Here is an 18,642-nt window from a genome sequence, read left to right as displayed (position 1 = left end):
TATCTTGAAGAGATACCCCCTTTGCATTTTGCTAACTTACGTGCTTTTAAGACAGGGCAGTAGACAAGAAAAATGCTACATAGGCTGTAGCTAGTGGATGAAAACCAATGCAATAATCAGAATGCTCAAAAACGCATTGATTTTCACTATTACACTTTGTAGGTCTCCTAACTGGAGCATTCATCTGCATTCTCATAGGGGAGAACGCCTTTTTTTAACTTTAAAAGAGACCTGCATCTTTAAGTACAGATGTGGTCTTCGCTCTCTCCAAGCTAAAATTTCTAAACAACTTCAAGGGCAAGGTTTAAAATGATAACCTGGCATTGCACAACTCAAGGTGTGCCTTCTCCATTGCCAGGGAAGCCTTGATAGCTAAATATGTCAACAATAGTCCAGCTGATCGTTTTTTTCCAGACCGGATTTCCTGATTTGAGCTTTGGCATTCTGCAGGTCAAAGAAAAACCCATTCCTTTCCCTCTTCCTAATGTTTTATAATTAGTTCAAACTAAATATAGGAGGAAAAGAAAACAACCTGAGAGTTAGCATTGTGGTGGAACAATTCAGGAATAATTTGACATACCTTCCAGCCTCCTTAGCATGGGAAGATTTGAGGTTGCAATTCTTCCTTGGACCAATTTCTCTCTACCCCGAGGATAAAAGATAGTTATTTTAGTAGAATTTGCTCTTGGGCTGAGCAGAAAACATTTGGATCTTGCATCTGAGGTTCAGAGACTGGCCACCTCCATTTTAATAAAGTCACACATTTGCATTGAATGGAATTTGTTCAATTACCTTATCAGATTTGGAGCTGTATTAATACAATTTAATTGCATCATTCTCTCCGACTTCCCATTTCCAATATGAAATCCTTCCCTTGGTCTATGAAATCTCAAGGTGAGGCGTGTCAGTGCCTAGGTACATACATCCAGGATTCACTTGAAACCTGTCATGATTATTTAATTTTGTTAATTACAAAGAGTTGGCACCCAGCCTCTTTGAATAATTCCTGCAATAGGAGGAGGCATTTGACCTGATTTATTTGTAATTGTGCTTTCAGGATGCACACCCACTTCTTTGAGCTGAATGTATGACAATAGCTAGCTATACTGGAAAGTTCATACAGGATTTAATTTGCAAGCCTGCAAGTAATCCTTGACTCACAACTGTTCATTTAGCAACTGTTCAAAGTTACAACGGCACTGAAAAACGTGATATACAACCAGTCCTCCACTTACCCTCTTTGTAGCATCCCCAAGGTCATATGATCAAAATTCAGACATTTGGAAAGTGACACATGAGCAAAATCAATGGGAGGAAGCTGGATACACTCAATGACGGGAGATAACACTCGCTTAGCAACTGTGGCAAAAAGGTCTTAAAATCAGACAGGACTCCCTTAATAACTGCCTTGCTTAGCAACAGAAATTCTGGTGCCAATTTTGGTTGTAAATCAAGGACTACCTGCACTCTTAAGAAGCCTTCAACCTTCTCCCGAGATAGCCGATTAAACCATCCTACTACCAGTTCAAATTCTCATAAATCCATGTATGTTTACTCGGTAAACTTCACTGGCCATCTCTATTGTTGTTGGCGCAATGGTACATGTATCAAGACTGCAAATAAAAGATGTACATAAAATGCCAAACCTTTGAGTAAGGGGGCATAAAAGGTTGGGTGAAGACCGGGTTGTAGAAACCAGCATAAAACAAATTTCACGATGGTGCCAGCAAAGTCAAGGAAATTATTTGCAATTAACGCAAGACAACGAAAGAGAATGTAAGAAAATCAGCCGTTTGTCCTGCTCATCCATGGGACCTATAGTATCTCTGTCCATAACTTGCATTATTATGGACCATGCTACCTTGAGTAATGGAAGCAATAGATTAACTTTACTTTGCAAAGCAAAGTTAGGAAGAACTGGCTTTATCAAAAAAAAAAAAAGAATAACTTTTTTTCTTTTCACCAGCAGAGCATAAACAAATATTACATTAAAGGGGTTAACTCTTTGTTGTTGTTAATCAAGAAACATTTGCTATCTCTTGGATGGGGACTCTACCAATAAAAGGCTATTTGGGACAGATTATTGAAGACACAGACACTAAAAGTAGAATATCAGAGGTAGTCTTTTTTGTTGTTTAATTTAGTGAAGTGCTTGTAAAATATGTTCTTTTGAAACACTGCTAACAACAAAAATCTGCTCATCGAAGTATCAGAAAGTAATTAAAATGTGATAAAGTGCTTGAGTCATTTTACAACCGAGTGCAACTGGAAAGGCTACCCAGAGAGAACAAATTACCTTTTCAGGATTACTAAGATTAAGGGTTGCCGGGTAATTGTTCCACTTCAATTCACAGTTTTGTTTTTTTAAGCACATATTTGGCTGAGAACTCTAATATTTATCCAGCTGGAAACATCATAGATCAAAATAGGTCAAATTACGCAGCTAGATTTGGGAGGGTTTCCCCCCCCCCTTTCCTTTTCTTTGTTAGTTGGAACACAACAAACCCATCAAAATAATTTGGAAAACTGATGCTTGATGATTTAACTAATTAACTAAACAAAACAACTATAACCCTCAATATCTGGAATTTTTAGCAGAATCTATATCTTAAAATATAATTTGAAAGAAAATGTTCCCTGGCAAAATGAGCGTATTTTAAAACTGACTTGTCTGATTTTAGGCATTAAAACAAAACAAAAAAAGGAAAACAAAACCTTTGTTCTTGAGAAATAAATAGTTTGCAAACAGAGCTGACTTGCTAGTTGGGATATTCAGGTGCCCAACCCAAATTGTGTGCAACTGTGCATACCAGCGATAAAAATGTAAATAATTCCAATGGCAATAAAACAGCCCATTTCTCCTAACCAAGGCTCTCTCTCCACCTTTATTGCCATTCAGGTATGCACTGCAGATAACAGGTGCAGTCCTCTTGTTCTCTCTGTTGTTAGGGCTGGAGGTTTTATTGCAATGCCATTAGGGATGCTACTGCTACTACCTCTGAGAACAATCAGAAATAACCCCTACCCAACTGAAACAGCGCTGGTTTTATAAGAAAACCTTCATGCATATGCAGCTTGTGGAGTACCACAGTTCACCAGAGATACCCAGGGAACCATTGACCTGGACTACAACACGTAGATATCAAGACATTCTAAATTCCGGATGAGCCAGGCTCCCTATGGAAAGTGCATTAGATCTGGAGTTCCAGTTCAACTTTCATGGAAGCACAAAGGAAAATCTGTAGGCACCAGAGTGATCCCAAAGTCAACCGGTTGGCTTCAATGCCAATCCCAAGCATGTTATTTCCATCTTGGCCCATAGTGGTGAGCCAACATGGAGGTCCATCAAAGGTCTTTATTCTTCCTTATAGTGCACACCCCTAAAACCATGCCCGTTTATATGTTAAGAGCAAAGTTTGCAAGGTATATCAGTGGGAAGAACACATAGCCCGTTAAGAGAACTGCATCTGGTTTTCTTTCTGATCTACAGGAGGCTACCTCCTGGGCGTAATTCAGGTTGGACAACTGCTTAGGATTGTTTAATTAGCCACCATCAGATAAGGAAGACTAGGGAAGCCCTGTGAAAGATGATAACTCTTCCATCTAGGGTTTGATGGGAACCCTTGTTACATTCACTCCTGGGATCAGTTGACAGCCGGACGGTCCAGTTGAGCATCTTCAAGTTCAGCAATTGTGGTGTCACTTCTTTATCTCTTCTGCCAATCCTGTCTTGGGAGAACCTTTCTGGATGTTAGCCAAGCCACCATCCACTGGACAGCTGTCCCCTGTGCCTGTTTCACGGCCAAGAATCTGTCTTTGCACTAGCTTGTAATAAAGGCCGCCTTCTTCCATAAGCTGCTTATGCGTTCCTTGCTGTACCACACGGCCCTTGTCAAGAACAATGATGTGGTGTGCCTTTTCCACAGTGCTTAGTCTATGGGCGATGACCAGCACCGTGTGATTCTGCACATGTTCATAAATGGCTTTCTGAATCTGCCAGGAAGAGAGATGGATTATATCAAGAAAAAGACATCCCCACTTTTCATCCAAAACACTCTCCCCAAATCGGACGGGAAAATATTCCATCTATTTGCTCAGGAGAGCTTCCAAGCAATCAAACAACAAAACAGGAGTAACAAGAACGGAGCAGGTTTCAATAAAACCCCTCAAGTCCTTATTAATAATATAGCTATGTTCAAACATGTTTAATCAAGTTAGGAGCTGTGATCGTCTGTTAAGCTCAAGTTTAGTTGGGGTTAATTTTGATAATTTGTACTGTATAAACCCAGACTGTTTTCAATGTTTTGGGAAGACCCCCCCCCCAAATGTGTCTCTTGGGTAAATCTAATATTTGGCTCATATATTGGTTTTTATTTTGATTTCTCTCAAGGATTTAACTGAGAATCCTCTCTGTGAAGTCAGCAACGTGACAATTACAGCAGTATTTTTGAACCTTTGGTAACTAAGGCATGGCTGCCTGGGGAATTCTGGGAGTTGACGTCCGCATGCCTCAAAGTTGTCAAGGTTCAGAAACACTGACTTAAGAGATAGAATCTCTTTTTGTTCACAAACGACCTCGTTCTCTGACATCTTAGCTAACAACGAACTCTGCTGAAGGCTCAGGAAGTCTGAACAGGAAACCCATCGTGCTCACCGCGTGTTCACTCTCTGCATCTAAAGCGCTTGTAGCCTCATCCAAAATCAGGATTGGTGGGTTTCTGATTAAAGCTCTTGCGATCGCCACTCTCTGCTTCTGACCGCCGGACAATTGGGTTCCCTTCTCCCCAGCTTCTGCAGGAAGGAAACAAAGAAGAAAAAAAAAACAGAATAGTAAATCCTGCTGGATTTCTTTATAAGCCATCCTGTCAGCCAACGTCAACCTGACTTCAACAAAAAAAAATATTAATTTGCCTCTTAAGGTGGCGCTAACGGCCCCGATTTCAGGGCTGATTCATTTGCCGCCAGGAGGATTTGTGGTGTCAAGCCCTACCTGTGTGATAGCCGTCTTGCAATTCCATAATAAAGGTGTGGGCATTGGCATTTTGGGCAGCTTGAACGACTAAATCGTACGGGGCTGAGTCCAAACCGTAAGAGATGTTTTTCGCAATAGATCGGGCAAACAAGACTGGCTCTTGGCTCACCAGGGAGATCTAGAGAGAAAATGGGAGTTTGGAGTGTGTGTGAAGAGATGGAGAAGACCTGATGAAAAAATTGGTTGACTATCAGAAAGACTTCTATTGCTGAATGAATGGGAATTACATGATGTAATGTTTCTTGGTGCATCATGCAGTCACTTATAGCTACCCTTAAGGACTCCCCTTGCCTTTCCCACCAACTGCTGCTACAATGGGGCAGGTTGGCTGTCAAACCATCACTCAAGGAACCAATTCTCTCCATTTTGGGGATCCAAGATGAACTCTTCAAACTTTACACATTTTTCAGTTGAAAGAAAATGATAGTTGGTTTTATCTAACCAATGGGACTTGCTAGCTATGAGCTACAGGGATGAGTGAGTCCTTCAGACAGTTAGAAGCCTAATTCGTCCTTGGTGATTTTATCACAACTATCTCCACAACCTGAAGGGCTAAGGTGTCCTTCCTGGAAACGAATCTTGTCATACCCAGCCAATCTAGGCCGCCAGCTATTGGCGATTCATACCACCGAGTGAAGATACTTGTGTTGATACAGACTGATAGGCTGTCCATCCAGAAGAACCTGGCCCTGTTGAAGAGGGTAGAAGTTCTCCATGATGTTGACACAGGAACTCTTCCCGCTGCCTGAAGGCCCCACCAGCGCTGTTACTTTCCCAGGATGGAGAATGAAGGAGACATCCTACAAGACCAACAGATCATCATCATGTCTCATCCATGACTTGGCATCTTTTGGGGTTACCTTTCCAAGGCAGGTGTATGCCTAGAGCTTGAAATCACTTGGAAAGATGTTCTTTAGCCCCACCAAAACTCTAAAGAAATAATATGGAGAAACTATGGTTTTAGAACCATGGGAAGAAAGTTCAGCACTTATTCTTTTCATCCTTCTTCTTTAGATCTGGAATTTTTTGCACACCAAAAATATATAAATATGAGAAACTTACCTGTAAAACCTGGGACGAAGGACGAGTGCGGTAAGCAAAAGTGACATTCCTGAATTCCACTTTTCCTTCCAGTTGGCTAGGAGCCAGAGTCCCATCATTTAACATTGTGGGCTGACGGTCTATGAACTCAAATACCTTTTCAGCGGCTCCCACACCCTGCATGAGGCCGCTGTAAACTGAACCAATGGACTAAAAGAGAGAAAGAAAAAAAAATTACTAGGTATTTTCATTTCAACAAAAATCTTACTGTGCAATTGGGGTTGTAAGAAGCTCATTGTTCTGCATTTGAAAAGAAATATGCCTGAGAAAATACAATTCTGAATAAGGGCCATTTTACATTTCTGCCTTAAAGAAATCTAAATTGTAGGCTGCAGACGAATAACCCATAAAAAAGATTAAGTCCACGGACACCTCTAATTTTTAACAGAAAAATGGCTAGGATGTTTATGAAGGACAGATTTGGTTGACAACTTCTATAAAAGGCATTTTAAGACAACTTCAACCGTGGTCAGTCTTCATATTTACAAAAACCCAGCCCACGCATAGGGGAAAACAGTGGAAGATATTCAGCTGAGATCAGAGACGCTGATTCCTTTCAGACAAGAATACAGAGATGGTCTAAAAAGTGTCACTTACCTCCATGCAGTCCCCCAAGACGAATTCATAAATAATGAAGGATATCAAGTTGCCACTTGTCATTTGCTCTGTGATCACCAGATGGCCTCCATAGTATAAGATGCTCACTTGAACGATGAGTAGGGTGAGCTGGAATCAAAGATAAACACCTGAGCTTTGTATCACCATCAACTTTGGAGTTGAACTCCAGTTTAACTCATGAGGACACCAAACTGGGCAAGGCTAGTCTAATTCTTCAGACACACAAAACATTTTCCTATCAGCAACACCTAGCTTGGTCATGAAACGTCCGCAAAACCACCAAGCTCAGGGAACACCAAGGACCCCACAGTTCAGCCCTGAACTACAAATATTCTTTTCTATCGGCACTTTCCTAAGTTAGCAAGGACAGACGAGACTTCAGGCAGCTGCTGACGTGAACGCAACTCTGAAAAAATACTTGGCACAATAAATGTGCTCTTATTTACTCTTGGCCTAAGAGAACCATATCTTTTGGTATACATCTGAGAATCCCTTCCCCTTGCTGTGTGCCCAAAGCAGAACTGAAGAAAGGACAGAAAAGATTAAAAAAAAAAAGCCCTCTTAGTTATTTCTGTTGAAGAGAGAAGGACACATTTCAACCTACTCCATTTGACCACACATAGTAGGTGTAAGCCATCGCCTCTTTTTTATTAAGTTTGTAGACTTGCTGCAATTTCTCCCAATAGACGTCAGCCTCGGCCTCCTCGTTGGCAAAGCTTCGGACTGTCCTCATAGCGGAGATGGTTTCTTCGGCGGTGTTGTTCGCCTTGGCCAACGCATTCTGGACTTCTTTAGAGAGCTTCTACTTGGTAAAAAGAAAGAAGAAGAGCCACCTCTAAAAATGTCCTACTTTAACAGTACTCCAAGCTGCCCTCAAATCTGGGAGCTCACATGACATTCCAGATGCTAAATAGAAATACAGGTATGTGCATATATGTGCAGTCAGTATCCAGGGCCAGATGTGGCTTTGAGAAGAAAACTGTGGTGGAACATCGTCTGGATTCCGAGAAAGGAGGGGCTGCATTCCAGAGGAGCAAGAGACAGCAAAGTTTAGAGTTTAGTTGGGAGGAAGAGAGTTAAGATGGTACCTCCCTAGAAGTTCTCAGAATAAATCTTTAGCTATGCAAGTAGTTACTTTAGTTTGGCAAGATTCTGTCTGCAGGTGAGGGACATTAATGGAAACTGCTTAGAAGTAGCTCTGAGCATCTTTCATAATTTGGGGAGCCTTACCAAAATTCAACGTTAGCCTAAAAGTATTTGAACAATATGTGATCATTCACATATATCAGTTGACCTGACCATAACTAGCAACACAGGGGTTTAAGAGATCTTCCCCCAAACGTTGCCAAGGATTAAAGGAATATTCTAAGACCTCCATAAAACTAACCTTATAGTATTTCCCATAAACGTCTGACATCAGCATGATTATAGGGAAGCCCATGAAGGTCACCAAGGACAGCTGCCACGAGAGACTAAACATGAAAACAATGACCCCGGTGGCTTTGACCAGGTTGCGCAAAAAGATGTTGATGTTTTGGGAGACAAGGTCGCTCACAATGGTTGTGTCTGATGTGAGTCGGGAAATGATGTCACCTGCGAGAGAGGAAGGAGGACAGAAGACAAAGGATCAACGGAAAAGAAAACACAACAAGAGAATACAGTCTATAGAAAATGGCACTGAAGAAGTATTAGCACTCTGCTTTTCCAACAAAGTCAATATTCTCAAGCTTCAGAAACTTTAAGCTTGGGGGAATTCTGGGAGTTGAAGTCCACGTGTCTCAAAGTTGCCAAGATTCAGAAACACCAGTCTAGACTAAAGGTGTTCAATCTACCAGCCTACAGATTCTCCTGAACTACAATTCCCAATAGTCCCAACCAGCCTGATTAGTGATACTGTACTTGACCAACATTTGCAGGGTCATGCCCCCCCCCACTCCTGACCTGACCCAAAATATAGAGAAACTCACCAGTGAGATTTTCGTCAAAGAAACTCATTTCCTGCACCATTAGCGATCGAAACAGTCTGTTACGGAGCCTGATATTCAATCTAGCAAACACCAGGGTGAAGAGGCCGCCTCGGATACCTGCGGTAAATGAGCTGATTGCAGATAAGAGATGTTATAGGACTGGCAGAAACCAACACACGCAACACCCCTAAGCCCAGAATTACCTATACGCTATCAAGAAAGGAATGCTTCAGAGAGACACCCGTAAGATTCAACTCAGATTTTGCTCCCAAACATTACACTCAAATGTAATTTTAAAACCAAGAGAGCATTGTGCAAAAGCAGTATCTTTACAGGACAGGAGTAAAATTTGGACCTTTCCCATGGAACTCCATCTGTAATGTTCTATAAAGGAGATTTTTCAATTTGAGGAATTTCAGAACTTCTCCCACGATATCTTTCCTTCCCTGCAAGGTTTCCCAGACACACACACACACACACACACACACACACACCATGGAAGGAGCAGAAAAGATTATTCCACACAATCCCACTCATTTTAACTTGTGTTCTTTCCCCAATTCCAGAACTTGCAATTTCTTGGAAGTTCCCATGTAAGAGACAATCTACATGACAGCCTGGAACCATTGCAAGCTACGTCACGCAACAACCATGCATTTCAATCTTCAGACTGTAAGATAGTAAACACGCCAACGGTCTAATGAAGCTACCTTCCTATGGCTAGAAACGCCATGATCACCACTGCCTTGGAAAACTGGTCCATGGACTTCTGGATGACTATCCCATCAATGGCCTGGCCAGTGTAGTATGGAAGGAAGGTTTCTCCTGTTGAGAAGCAAAAAATCAGAATAAAAGTGAAAAGCACAAGGATTTGGCGGTCAACTTCAGAGCAATTTCTTTCCCAAGTCTCAAAAGATTTGAAAAAGTTGGGAATTAGTTGATGGCGCTAAGTAGAGATGAACGAGCTATGATCTACCAGATGTTGCAGATCGCAAGAGAAGTGGCCACTCAACTCATCTGGAATTTAAGAATGACCAAAGGATCCATGCTTTGAATAAACCAATTTCAATTATTATAGGTTACATTAACTTCCAGTTTGATATTGATCTTTCCCACAAAATCATCAAACATTCAGTAAACTTTAACCATCTACACCACTCCTAATGTCGCAAAACCACAGTCATTAACCTTTCAAACACAACACAAAGGCAATTAGGAGTATTCACCTTGTTCTATTTTTATACCCAAACTACTCACCTAAAGCAGCTAGTAAGAGGAAGAAAAAGGCCACCACAAGGAAGTGAACATCTGGCTTGGTGTAGGACAGGAGTTTACAAATGGTGGCAGCTGAGGCCTCCTCTTTCTTTCCCTGAACCCCAGGAGAACTGGGGTCTCCGACGTCTTCTGCTTCAGCCCTGGATTCTGAATTAATCTCCAAGGTATCCCTGGCAGGGGTCACAGAGGAAAGCAGCTGCCAAAAAGAGAAAGTGGCCACCAGCGAGATGTAGGTCCAGGCGAACAAACCCCAAAACCAAGGGTCCTTGATGGTCTTTCTCACTTCAGAATAAAGAAGCAACTTGACCAGGGCATAAATCCCAATCGCCAAGCAGACCAAGATGATAAAGATCCGGGACCCTTTCAACCGTCTGGGACCATAACTGGTGTTTTTGGCCACCCCAATGGAGGCCCCCAAGAGCAGGCAGCTGCGATACAGACAAGAGCCCCAAATATCCAGCATGGAGTCAAAGATGTTGAAGTGCTTGAGATCCTGAAGGATGGTCCTGCTGTGGCGGTTGTGTTCGTACAACAGGGTGGTCAACGTCACATCCGTCCCTAGGAAGGTGAGGGTGCTGGCCACAGCTGTCCAAGCGCGCATCTTAAACCGGTTCCAAAATGAGGTAGAGAGGTGGGAATCATAAAACAGAAGGGAAGGAAGAGACACAAAGCTCTTAGGCCAGGGTTAATGCCAACATCACTGCTCAGTTTTTCCTGCAAGAGAGGAGAGAACAGGACAGCATATTCACACATGACTTCTTAACGATGATTTACCTAAGTTGCAGTTGCTGTGCACAACTAAGGAAAAAGGAAGAGATAGCTGGACACCGAACCGTCGCTGGTTTCATCTAGATCTTTTGAGCACCAAATTCACCGTGTTACAATGCTTGGTAACTTGGTACATGCAGAGTTACTCTCCAGAGCTACTTCCAAACCAGTTGAACCACTCATTGGGTACAATGGGTTGGCTGAATGGCCGCCATTTTGCTTAACCACCACTGTATAAAATCGGGCACAATCACCTGATGACCCATTAACGATCAGCACAACTTACAACCATAATTCTTGTCGTAAGTAGAGGACTACCTGTATAATCTTCCAGAAACTTTTGTTTGTTCCTCTAGTCTCATCTGATCTTCCTACCACTTCTTTTAAATTCTCCTTTTTTTATATATATATATCTTTTATATCTTCTAGCTTTTGAGCATCATTTTTAGATGTTTTAGCTCTCTCACTCTCTCTCTCCTTTATTCTTCTTTTTCATGGCTGCACCCTACCCTCTTATGCTGGTCTATGGATATAATCAGGATTTTATTTGTTGTTGATATTTTCTGGAATAAACCATAATAAACTACCTTTGCAAATTAGGCTACCTGGCCGTACAAAACAGGAAGTGGAACAGCCAACTGAATTAGCCTTATGACAAGCCAAAAACAATGAATATTCCTCAATTGTTCATTGCTTTCTATTTTAAACCAGCATCCTGGGACAAACCTCACCTCTCAGCATCTCTTTAGATAAATAAAGATGAGGATTTTAAGGTAGACCAGCAATTCAATGACCATATTTTCTTGGAAAAAAATAGAAACCTAGAAAAGCTGGCAAATCCGAAAGTCTATGCATAAGGACCAAAAATGCTAATTATTTATCTTCGTAACTTCGCACGACAAAGAAAAATCCAGAACAAAAATATGGCTGTTGGAAAAATAAACCAGTTTTGTGAAATAAAGGACTGTCCTTAATAATAAAGGATGGATGGTCTCTGTAACCAAGGACTGTTAGGCCGCTTGGCTGTTGCCATGGAAACAGGGAAAGTTGATCCTTCTGGGCTGTTTTTTTTTTTTTAAAAAAATTTGTTCATCTTTCATTCAGATCTAAATCAAATCCCTGAATGGACATGTATATATTCCTATTTATTTCATCTGAAGCCTTCAGGAAAAGTACCGGATGATCCAGAGAACGGAATCATATCATACTGGGAGACTTGGGACTCTCAGAAAGGATTCCAGACCCCATCTGCCATGACTAAGGATGATGGGCCCTTCTGGAAGGGGTAGGAAGCAGAAAGAATTGGACAGGAAGGACAATGAAAAAACCTCTTTGGTTTTAATCTTTCTAGGTTAAGCACAAGCTTTGGAAACTAGAGAGAGAAGGGAGAGGGGGGGGGCATTGCTTTAACAGATGCTATAAATAAATGGATTTAAAAGCATCCAGGTTTTATAAGGGATTTTTCAACCTCCCTTTCAAACTTGCCTTCATCTGGTTTGGATTTTTGTTGATTCCTTTCCAGATCAAAAGCCAATCTGAAAACACTGACATTTAAAACTGCAATGTCGTATAAATCTCACCCTGTATTTAATTCAGATAACGGGGCGAAAAACTCCCCGATCAGGGAACACCTTTGGAGATGCTCAGATTTTTATACTTATACCAAACAAACCAGAATGGAGATATTCCAAATTGAGCCTAAAAGATAAAGATAAATTCCTTTTTTTTAAAAAAAAAACTCTATAAAATTGCTGGACTATCTTTTTATATTTCCTTTGTCCTTTTCCCCTACCTTAACATCTGCAGAAAACATTGGCTCAACTTTGATCATCATTACAACTTCAGGACCAAGAACAGAATCTGTGTAAAGGCTCCAAAATCCTGAACGGGAAAAAAAAGGGAACTCATCGAAACATAATTTGGGGAAGTTTCATTTCAACCCAGTTAAATGTGCTTAATGGCATAATAAGCCAAAAAAGCTCCTTGCCAGAATCTGCCAAATCATTTAAAGAGGAAAAATGCAATGCAAAAATTAACTTTCGGCCAGCACAATAAAATCTAATTTATTGACTTTATTTCATACCTTGGCTAAACAGTTGCCTTGCTTTGACCTAAAAATACGCTCCTTGCCAAAAATAAAACATTTTAACAGCAGTTGTCAGAGAGTTCCGCAGTGGAGAGATGCTGGATCTGCCCTTAAATGAAAGGGAGAGATTAACTTTGATGGGAAGGAGAGCTTCCTAATTTCCCAATAAAGCATCCAGGCTGCTCAGATGCCAAATTAAAAAAAAAATCCACTTTCCACTAGATTCAAAACACGCAGGGTGGGTGGAAAAGACTGACTCAGCTTGATCAATCTGCTGCAGCGGACGAAAGACGGGGACGAAACAGGCTGCAAAGGAAGTTACCCAGATCTCAACTTATTTCCCGGTGTGACTCAGTCATTTTGATCAAATGGCAGGACAAAAAAAAAAAAAACAATCCTTGGAGCCCTCAGAAGCCCCCATTCCCAACCTCCCCTTTAGTCAGACTTGCCTTCATCTCATTCGGCTTTTAGTTGCATCCTTTCCACCTCAAAAGCTAATCCGAATAGAAAAGAGATCATTTTTTTTTTACCCACAGGTCTCCTTTGCAAAATTCAGGATAATTCTGAAGGCTGGCAAGATGGGTGGGTCTAAAGCCTCCCAAATCTTTTTTTTTAATCCTCCTGAGATCCCTGCAAGGTAGGCCCAGCCAACGCCAGGGACTCTCCAGAAGTTCCCATCAGGACCAGTATCTGCAGCTACAGCTTGGGGGCAGCAAAGGACTGGACAACATCAAGCAAGCCAGCAAGAAAAGGTGGGCAGATCCCAGTTAAGGGCCTGAATTTCCCTTTCTGCAAACCCGGGGGTTCAAAAGTGGGGCGATTCTGCCTTTGCAAGCAAGGATTTGCCCCGCCTGGCGTCTGCATCAGCATGGAAGAAAGAGGAAAAAAAAAATAAATTAAATGAAATTAAAAGGACAGGTGTTTTGCAGAGAGGAGACAGATTCATCTTCCCGCAGGGATGGGTCAAAAAAAAAAAAAAAAGGCGTGGGAAGCCTCAGCTGCCTCTCTGCATCCTTCCAGGGAGGGAAGCCAGCCTGCACGGGTCTGCGGGTGCACGTGTGCATGCAAAACACGCCAACCTTCCCCCCCCCCCCCGACCCTCTTTACCTGCAGACGAGCGCAAGACGCGCTAATCTCCTTTGACCGGCGGAGGCTGAGCGGCTCCCCGGACAAGGTCGGAAGGGGCGGGGCCTCCGCTGGACCCCGCCTCCTCGCGAGGCCCCGCCCACGCCTTCCTACTTTTGCAGCTGGAGAAAGATGCTGAGGCTGGTCCTCCCTTTCGGGCAATTGCCAAAGGGAGAAGCGGAGGAAACAAAAATGAATAAATAAATAACGCAACACACATACAGAGCCTGAATCATCCCGCGTGAAAAAGCAAAAAGCTTGGCCCTTCCCAGGGCTTTGCATGGATTGCAAACCCCATAATGCGTGATGGGGCGGGAGCAGAAGTACAGGAAAAGGCAGTTTTCCAAAGCAAGCGGTGTGCGGGTGTGTTTCTGTGTTGCATCGCAGCCTCCTCCAATGGCTCCTTCCAAACTACTGAAGTTACTCTTGAGAGCTGCCGTCATCTTCAGCCCTCCAGAGTCACTGCCAGGTCCTTGCTTCCTCACAGTGGACTTATCTTGTGGCAGTGAGTTTCTTAGGCTGTGGGAAGCGGGGCTATTTTGAAATTATGTGGGAGCACTTCACACTGAGAACTTGGGTCAGACACTTGGACAAGCAAGCTGCTTCAGTGCATCAGCCTAAATTTATTACATGATTACTTACATATTCACAGAGGCAATTTGGACCCAACCCCACTGTTTAGCTCATCAGCCTGAGTGTTGGTCAATCTGTTTCTTTTGCACACACAAATGCAAAGATACACACACCACCTCAGTGCCCGGACTCTGTGTTCAGAATAGCATAATGTTGGCCTTGCAGTCCTGTCGCCAACATTCCCCAAGGATAAAATGAACATGCAGGCATCTTTGTGATTAGCTGGAGAAAGGAATTAACTCCTCTGCTATTGCTTGTGGCTATCAGTGATCCTTTCTCCATTAATACAGTGCACAGAGCTTGCAAAAAATAAGACACCTCAAATCACAAACGGCCTGCCCTTTCATAGGCTGCTCTGCTGCCTTCTCAGAATTTCTTTTAAGAAACCTTTTCTCGTTCTTTCTTTCATTTCCAAGAAACCCTTTGCACAACTTTGACGGCTTCGCTGCTCAGAGTCGCTTCCAATGGCAAGACGGGCAGCAAATAAACTGGATAATCGTAATAAAGCCCGCAGAGCGTTGAGCAGGCATCCAGCCTGGGGTGTGTGCGTGTAGGTGCGTGTGTTTGATGGAGAAGATACATAAACCCATTTTACAGATGGGAATACTGCAGTCTTGAGAAAGGCCCAAAGTCCTAGGGCGTGCTTGCAAAGGATGTGAGGTTTTGAAGGGAGCATTCTTGGGTCAAAACCCATCGCTCTGACCCCACCCGACACTTGTTAGCTAAAATAAATAAGGAAAATCCCCATGCCACCTGCAAAATTTATAGCCTTTATGCAGGACTCTTCCACAAAGGGGAGAATTTCAATTAAACCATATTGCTCCCACCTCCTATATATCTATATGTCTCTGTTGGTCTTATTAGATACAGGGGGTCCTCGACTTACGACGGTTGTTAAGTTAGGCACACAGTTGCTACGTGAACCTGGCTTCTTCACTGACTTGGCTCGTCAGAAGGTTGCAAAAGGGATCCGGGACACGGTCATAAATACGAGTCAGTTGACAAGCGTCTGAATTTTGATCAGGTGACCGCGGGGATGCTACATGAGTCGAAAGGAAACGATAAAGTCCATTTTTTTTCAGCGCCGTTGTAACTTCAAACAGTCACTAAATGGGACGGTTGTAAGTCAAGGACTACCTGTTACGCACAGATATGTACACAGCCGAAGGGAATGCCTACAGGAGGCACAATCTCTTGATCAGTCATCCCGTTTTCTTCACACCCGATAAGCTCTGCTCTGGGCTCAAGACCGTCTCGATCTGGAACGAGACAAACTGGCTCCTTTTCAATTTTTTCAGGGGGGGCTCCCCATTTCTCCCCAAAAGGCCGCCCTCCATTTTGTACGTGAGGGAGGACAGAGGTTTCCCTTTTCTCTTGAGGCTTTTTGGCTCTCCTTTGTAAGTGGCCGTCATGTTGGCAATAACCTGCAAAGGAGGAAGGAGAAAAAGATTGGGAAGATGGCCTCACGCTTAAAAACACACTAAGCTTCCTCCGATATTCCTACAGAGAAGGATGTTATCAGCGGAAGACAGTCCTCGACTTACGACTGTAATTGGGATCAGATTTATGGGTGTTAAATTGTTACGGTCATAAGTAGAGGCAATGACATGACCGGAACCAATTTTACAGCATTTTTTAAAGTAGTTCTTAAGAGAATCCCCAGAGGTGTTAAGCAAAGGCCACAGTTGTACGTCTGAACCCATTCTTCTGTTTTTTTTTACTGGAAACTGGCAAAATATGTCACACAAATCACAATTACGGGACTGCAGGATGCTGCAACCGGTCACAAAGGCTGGTCAGTTGATCAAAAATGCAGCCCCGGGACTACAGGCGGTGGCGAGGATGTTGCCTGTCGTTTTATGATGTCTGGAAGTGCCTTTTGGGCCACAAAGCATCCGTTCCAGGCCTGCTTGCTATTTCAGATGCTTCTTCAGCGACCGTTCGTAAGCTGAGGACCAGCTGTAAGGATCTAAAGTCTTGACTTACAATTTCTTTCACGGCGTTCTGTTGTTCCTGGGCGGCAGCCGTGAATGGCGGGAAGCGGCTGCTTTTAAAACCCCCGGATCCCTGCTCCTTCTTATATTCCACCTAGGAGAGAGGAAAAAAAAGGCGTTTGTTGAATGCGTTCATTATTATTAGGGCTGGGCGGGAAAGGAAATACACTACAGCCACTCCTCATTTTACAACCGTTCGTTTAGTAACCCCCTGCTCAGGCAGGAAACCTGAAATCTACCATTTCAGATGAGGGGGGCACTGCCAAGTCACCAACTGCAAAGGCCGAATTTGCATTTGCAAATCCCTTCTGAAGGATGCTGGCTTTGATCTCTCCAAGTTCATTTGCCACCTTGGAGAAATCAGAAGGATCCTTGCTGGTGATGATGTGGTGTGGCTCAACACACAACGCACACACACACACACACAGCCCTTTTCAAGCCACACAACCCCCTGAATTTGTTCTCCTTTACCTCAGAGGACAGGCAGGCGTATCTGTTGTAGAGGAGGAAGAAAGGAGGGTATTTGGTCACAGGGCTGGCAGACGTGCGGAGCTCAAACAGAACTGGCTCCAGGGCCTCGTCCCACCTGCCTGGCTTCTCGTTTACAACATTGTAAATGGAGGACTTCAGCAGGTCGTTGGTGCGGCAGTCCAGGTTCGTGCAGTTGGCCGGGGTGAGACTTTGAGTAATGTTCCATCTCTCTAATAAGAGTTTGACCACCTGAAAGTGCAGAACTACATGAATCTTTGGGCTCCGGGCTCCAAAGGTGCCAATAGTTGAAGTTAGAAATAGCTATGTAGTTTTCTCCTTTTGTTGCATGGACTGCTTAGGTCCTGCCCACGGAGGAGAACAAGCAGCTGTGCAGAATATATTTAGAAGCCAACAGGATTAAAAATAGATCTTTCAATAGCTTGATGGTATGTTTCCCAGAGGGAGCATGGAGGCACAGACCACTGCTTAGCAGAAAGCAGGAGCCCAGCCTCTAGGCCCTAGGGCAATGTTTCTCAACCGCAGAACTTTAGGATGTGTGGACTTCAACTCCCAGAATTTCCAGCCCAGCATGGTGAGCTTAAGTTGTGTGAATTTCAACTCCCAGAATTCTGCAGCCAGCGTGACTTACTGGGGAATTCTGGACGTTGAAGTCCACACATCTTAAAGTTCCTGAAGTTGGGAAACACTGCTCCAGGGAATGAAAATTCTGACTCACCTCTTCGCAGAAGTCCCAGCTCAGATTGCACAAGATATTCCTGGATGCCCCAAACCTGTTTAAGAAATCACACGAGAAATACTCCTAAGTAGATGTGTAGGCTGAGATGATATTGCCATGTCCACGAAAGGCGTGGACCAGGGCATCTGGTAAGACAACGTGGCCTTCAAATCTACTTTTTGCTGTAGCTGCAAATTCCTAGTTTTAGGGGTTGGCCCTATGGGCAGCTACCACCTTAAATCCCGTAATAGCAGAAGAGGTCAGCCCACCTGTAATACAAGGAAGCCAAACCTTTGGCCACCGAAAAAGCATCTCTCTTCAGCAACGGGAGAGCCTCCACCCACTTCGTATAATAATCCGTCACGGCAAGGATGTGACTGTGGCCTTGTCTGGACTCCGGGAAAGGACCTAGAGAACATCCCAAAGAGAGTCAGTTGTTGAGGTGACCTCACTGAGATTTAGGCGAAGGTGTGCAAGGTGAAACGAGGTAGTTACTCTGGGGAAAGGAACAAACAGAAAACGGACTCAACAGCAAGATGGAGAAGGAGGAGGAGGAGAAGGTGATCGGGTTGCTGAATTAAAAACTAGCATTTGTTTTAAAAGATAGCAGACTAGAAAGGAGGCTGTGAGTTCTAGTCTCGTCTTGGCATGAAAGCAGTCGGGGTCAATCATTAGGAGAGGGTGAGTTCTGCCTTGGGCACTGAAGCAGGCTAGGTGACCTTTGGGCCAATTAACAGGAGACAGTGAGTTCTAGTCCACCCTAGGTATGAAAGCACCGGGATGGCCCTGGGAAAATCACTAGGAGATGGTGAGTTCTAGTCAAGCCTTAGGCACAA

General features: G+C 43.3%; 1 protein-coding gene across 6 annotated transcripts; it reads right to left on the bottom strand.

Moving 5' to 3' along the window:
* Positions 1-2,105: 2,105 nt before the first annotated feature.
* ABCB9 (ATP binding cassette subfamily B member 9) lies at positions 2,106-14,436 on the bottom strand. 6 transcript variants are annotated; one of them, XM_039362582.1, is made up of 14 exons: positions 13,955-14,436; positions 12,845-12,951; positions 12,554-12,642; positions 9,976-10,707; positions 9,429-9,543; positions 8,719-8,849; positions 8,139-8,344; positions 7,356-7,553; positions 6,731-6,859; positions 6,095-6,283; positions 5,659-5,832; positions 4,991-5,150; positions 4,655-4,791; positions 2,106-3,993 (listed from the first exon to the last, which is right to left on the bottom strand). In XM_039362582.1, the coding sequence occupies exons 4-14, from the start codon at positions 10,592-10,594 to the stop codon at positions 3,700-3,702; spliced, it is 2,352 nt and encodes a 783-aa protein (XP_039218516.1). In that variant the 5' UTR covers positions 10,595-10,707; positions 12,554-12,642; positions 12,845-12,951; positions 13,955-14,436; the 3' UTR covers positions 2,106-3,699. The 6 variants fall into 6 exon arrangements, with proteins under 6 accessions (XP_039218516.1, XP_039218514.1, XP_039218517.1 ...); XM_039362580.1 differs by lacking the exon at positions 12,554-12,642 and having other exon boundaries at positions 12,845-12,956; XM_039362583.1 differs by lacking the exon at positions 12,554-12,642 and having other exon boundaries at positions 9,976-10,594; positions 12,845-12,956.
* Positions 14,437-18,642: the final 4,206 nt, after the last annotated feature.

The sequence above is a fragment of the Crotalus tigris genome, unplaced genomic scaffold (assembly GCF_016545835.1).
Source record: "Crotalus tigris isolate CLP2741 ecotype Arizona unplaced genomic scaffold, ASM1654583v1 scf7180000019478.12717781048:2074007, whole genome shotgun sequence".
NCBI classification, from domain to species: Eukaryota; Metazoa; Chordata; class Lepidosauria; order Squamata; family Viperidae; genus Crotalus; species Crotalus tigris.
The sequence above is the reverse complement of the archived record's forward strand: the minus strand, read 5'-3'. Positions and strand labels throughout refer to the sequence as shown.

What these genes read in the sequence shown, in the direction of transcription:
- ABCB9 (XM_039362578.1), bottom strand. Translation starts at nt 14,254, where the DNA reads ATGCAAAGCCCTGGGAAGGGCCAAGCTTTTTGCTTTTTCACGCGGGAT. An exon ending in CGTCTTGCGCTCGTCTGCAG is followed by an intron (nt 10,595 to 13,954) that starts GTAAAGAGGGTC and finishes AACCGGTTTAAG; the next exon opens with ATGCGCGCTTGGACAGCTGT. An exon ending in ACAAGTATCTTCACTCGGTG is followed by an intron (nt 5,151 to 5,658) that starts GTATGAATCGCC and finishes TTTTCTCTCTAG; the next exon opens with ATCTCCCTGGTGAGCCAAGA.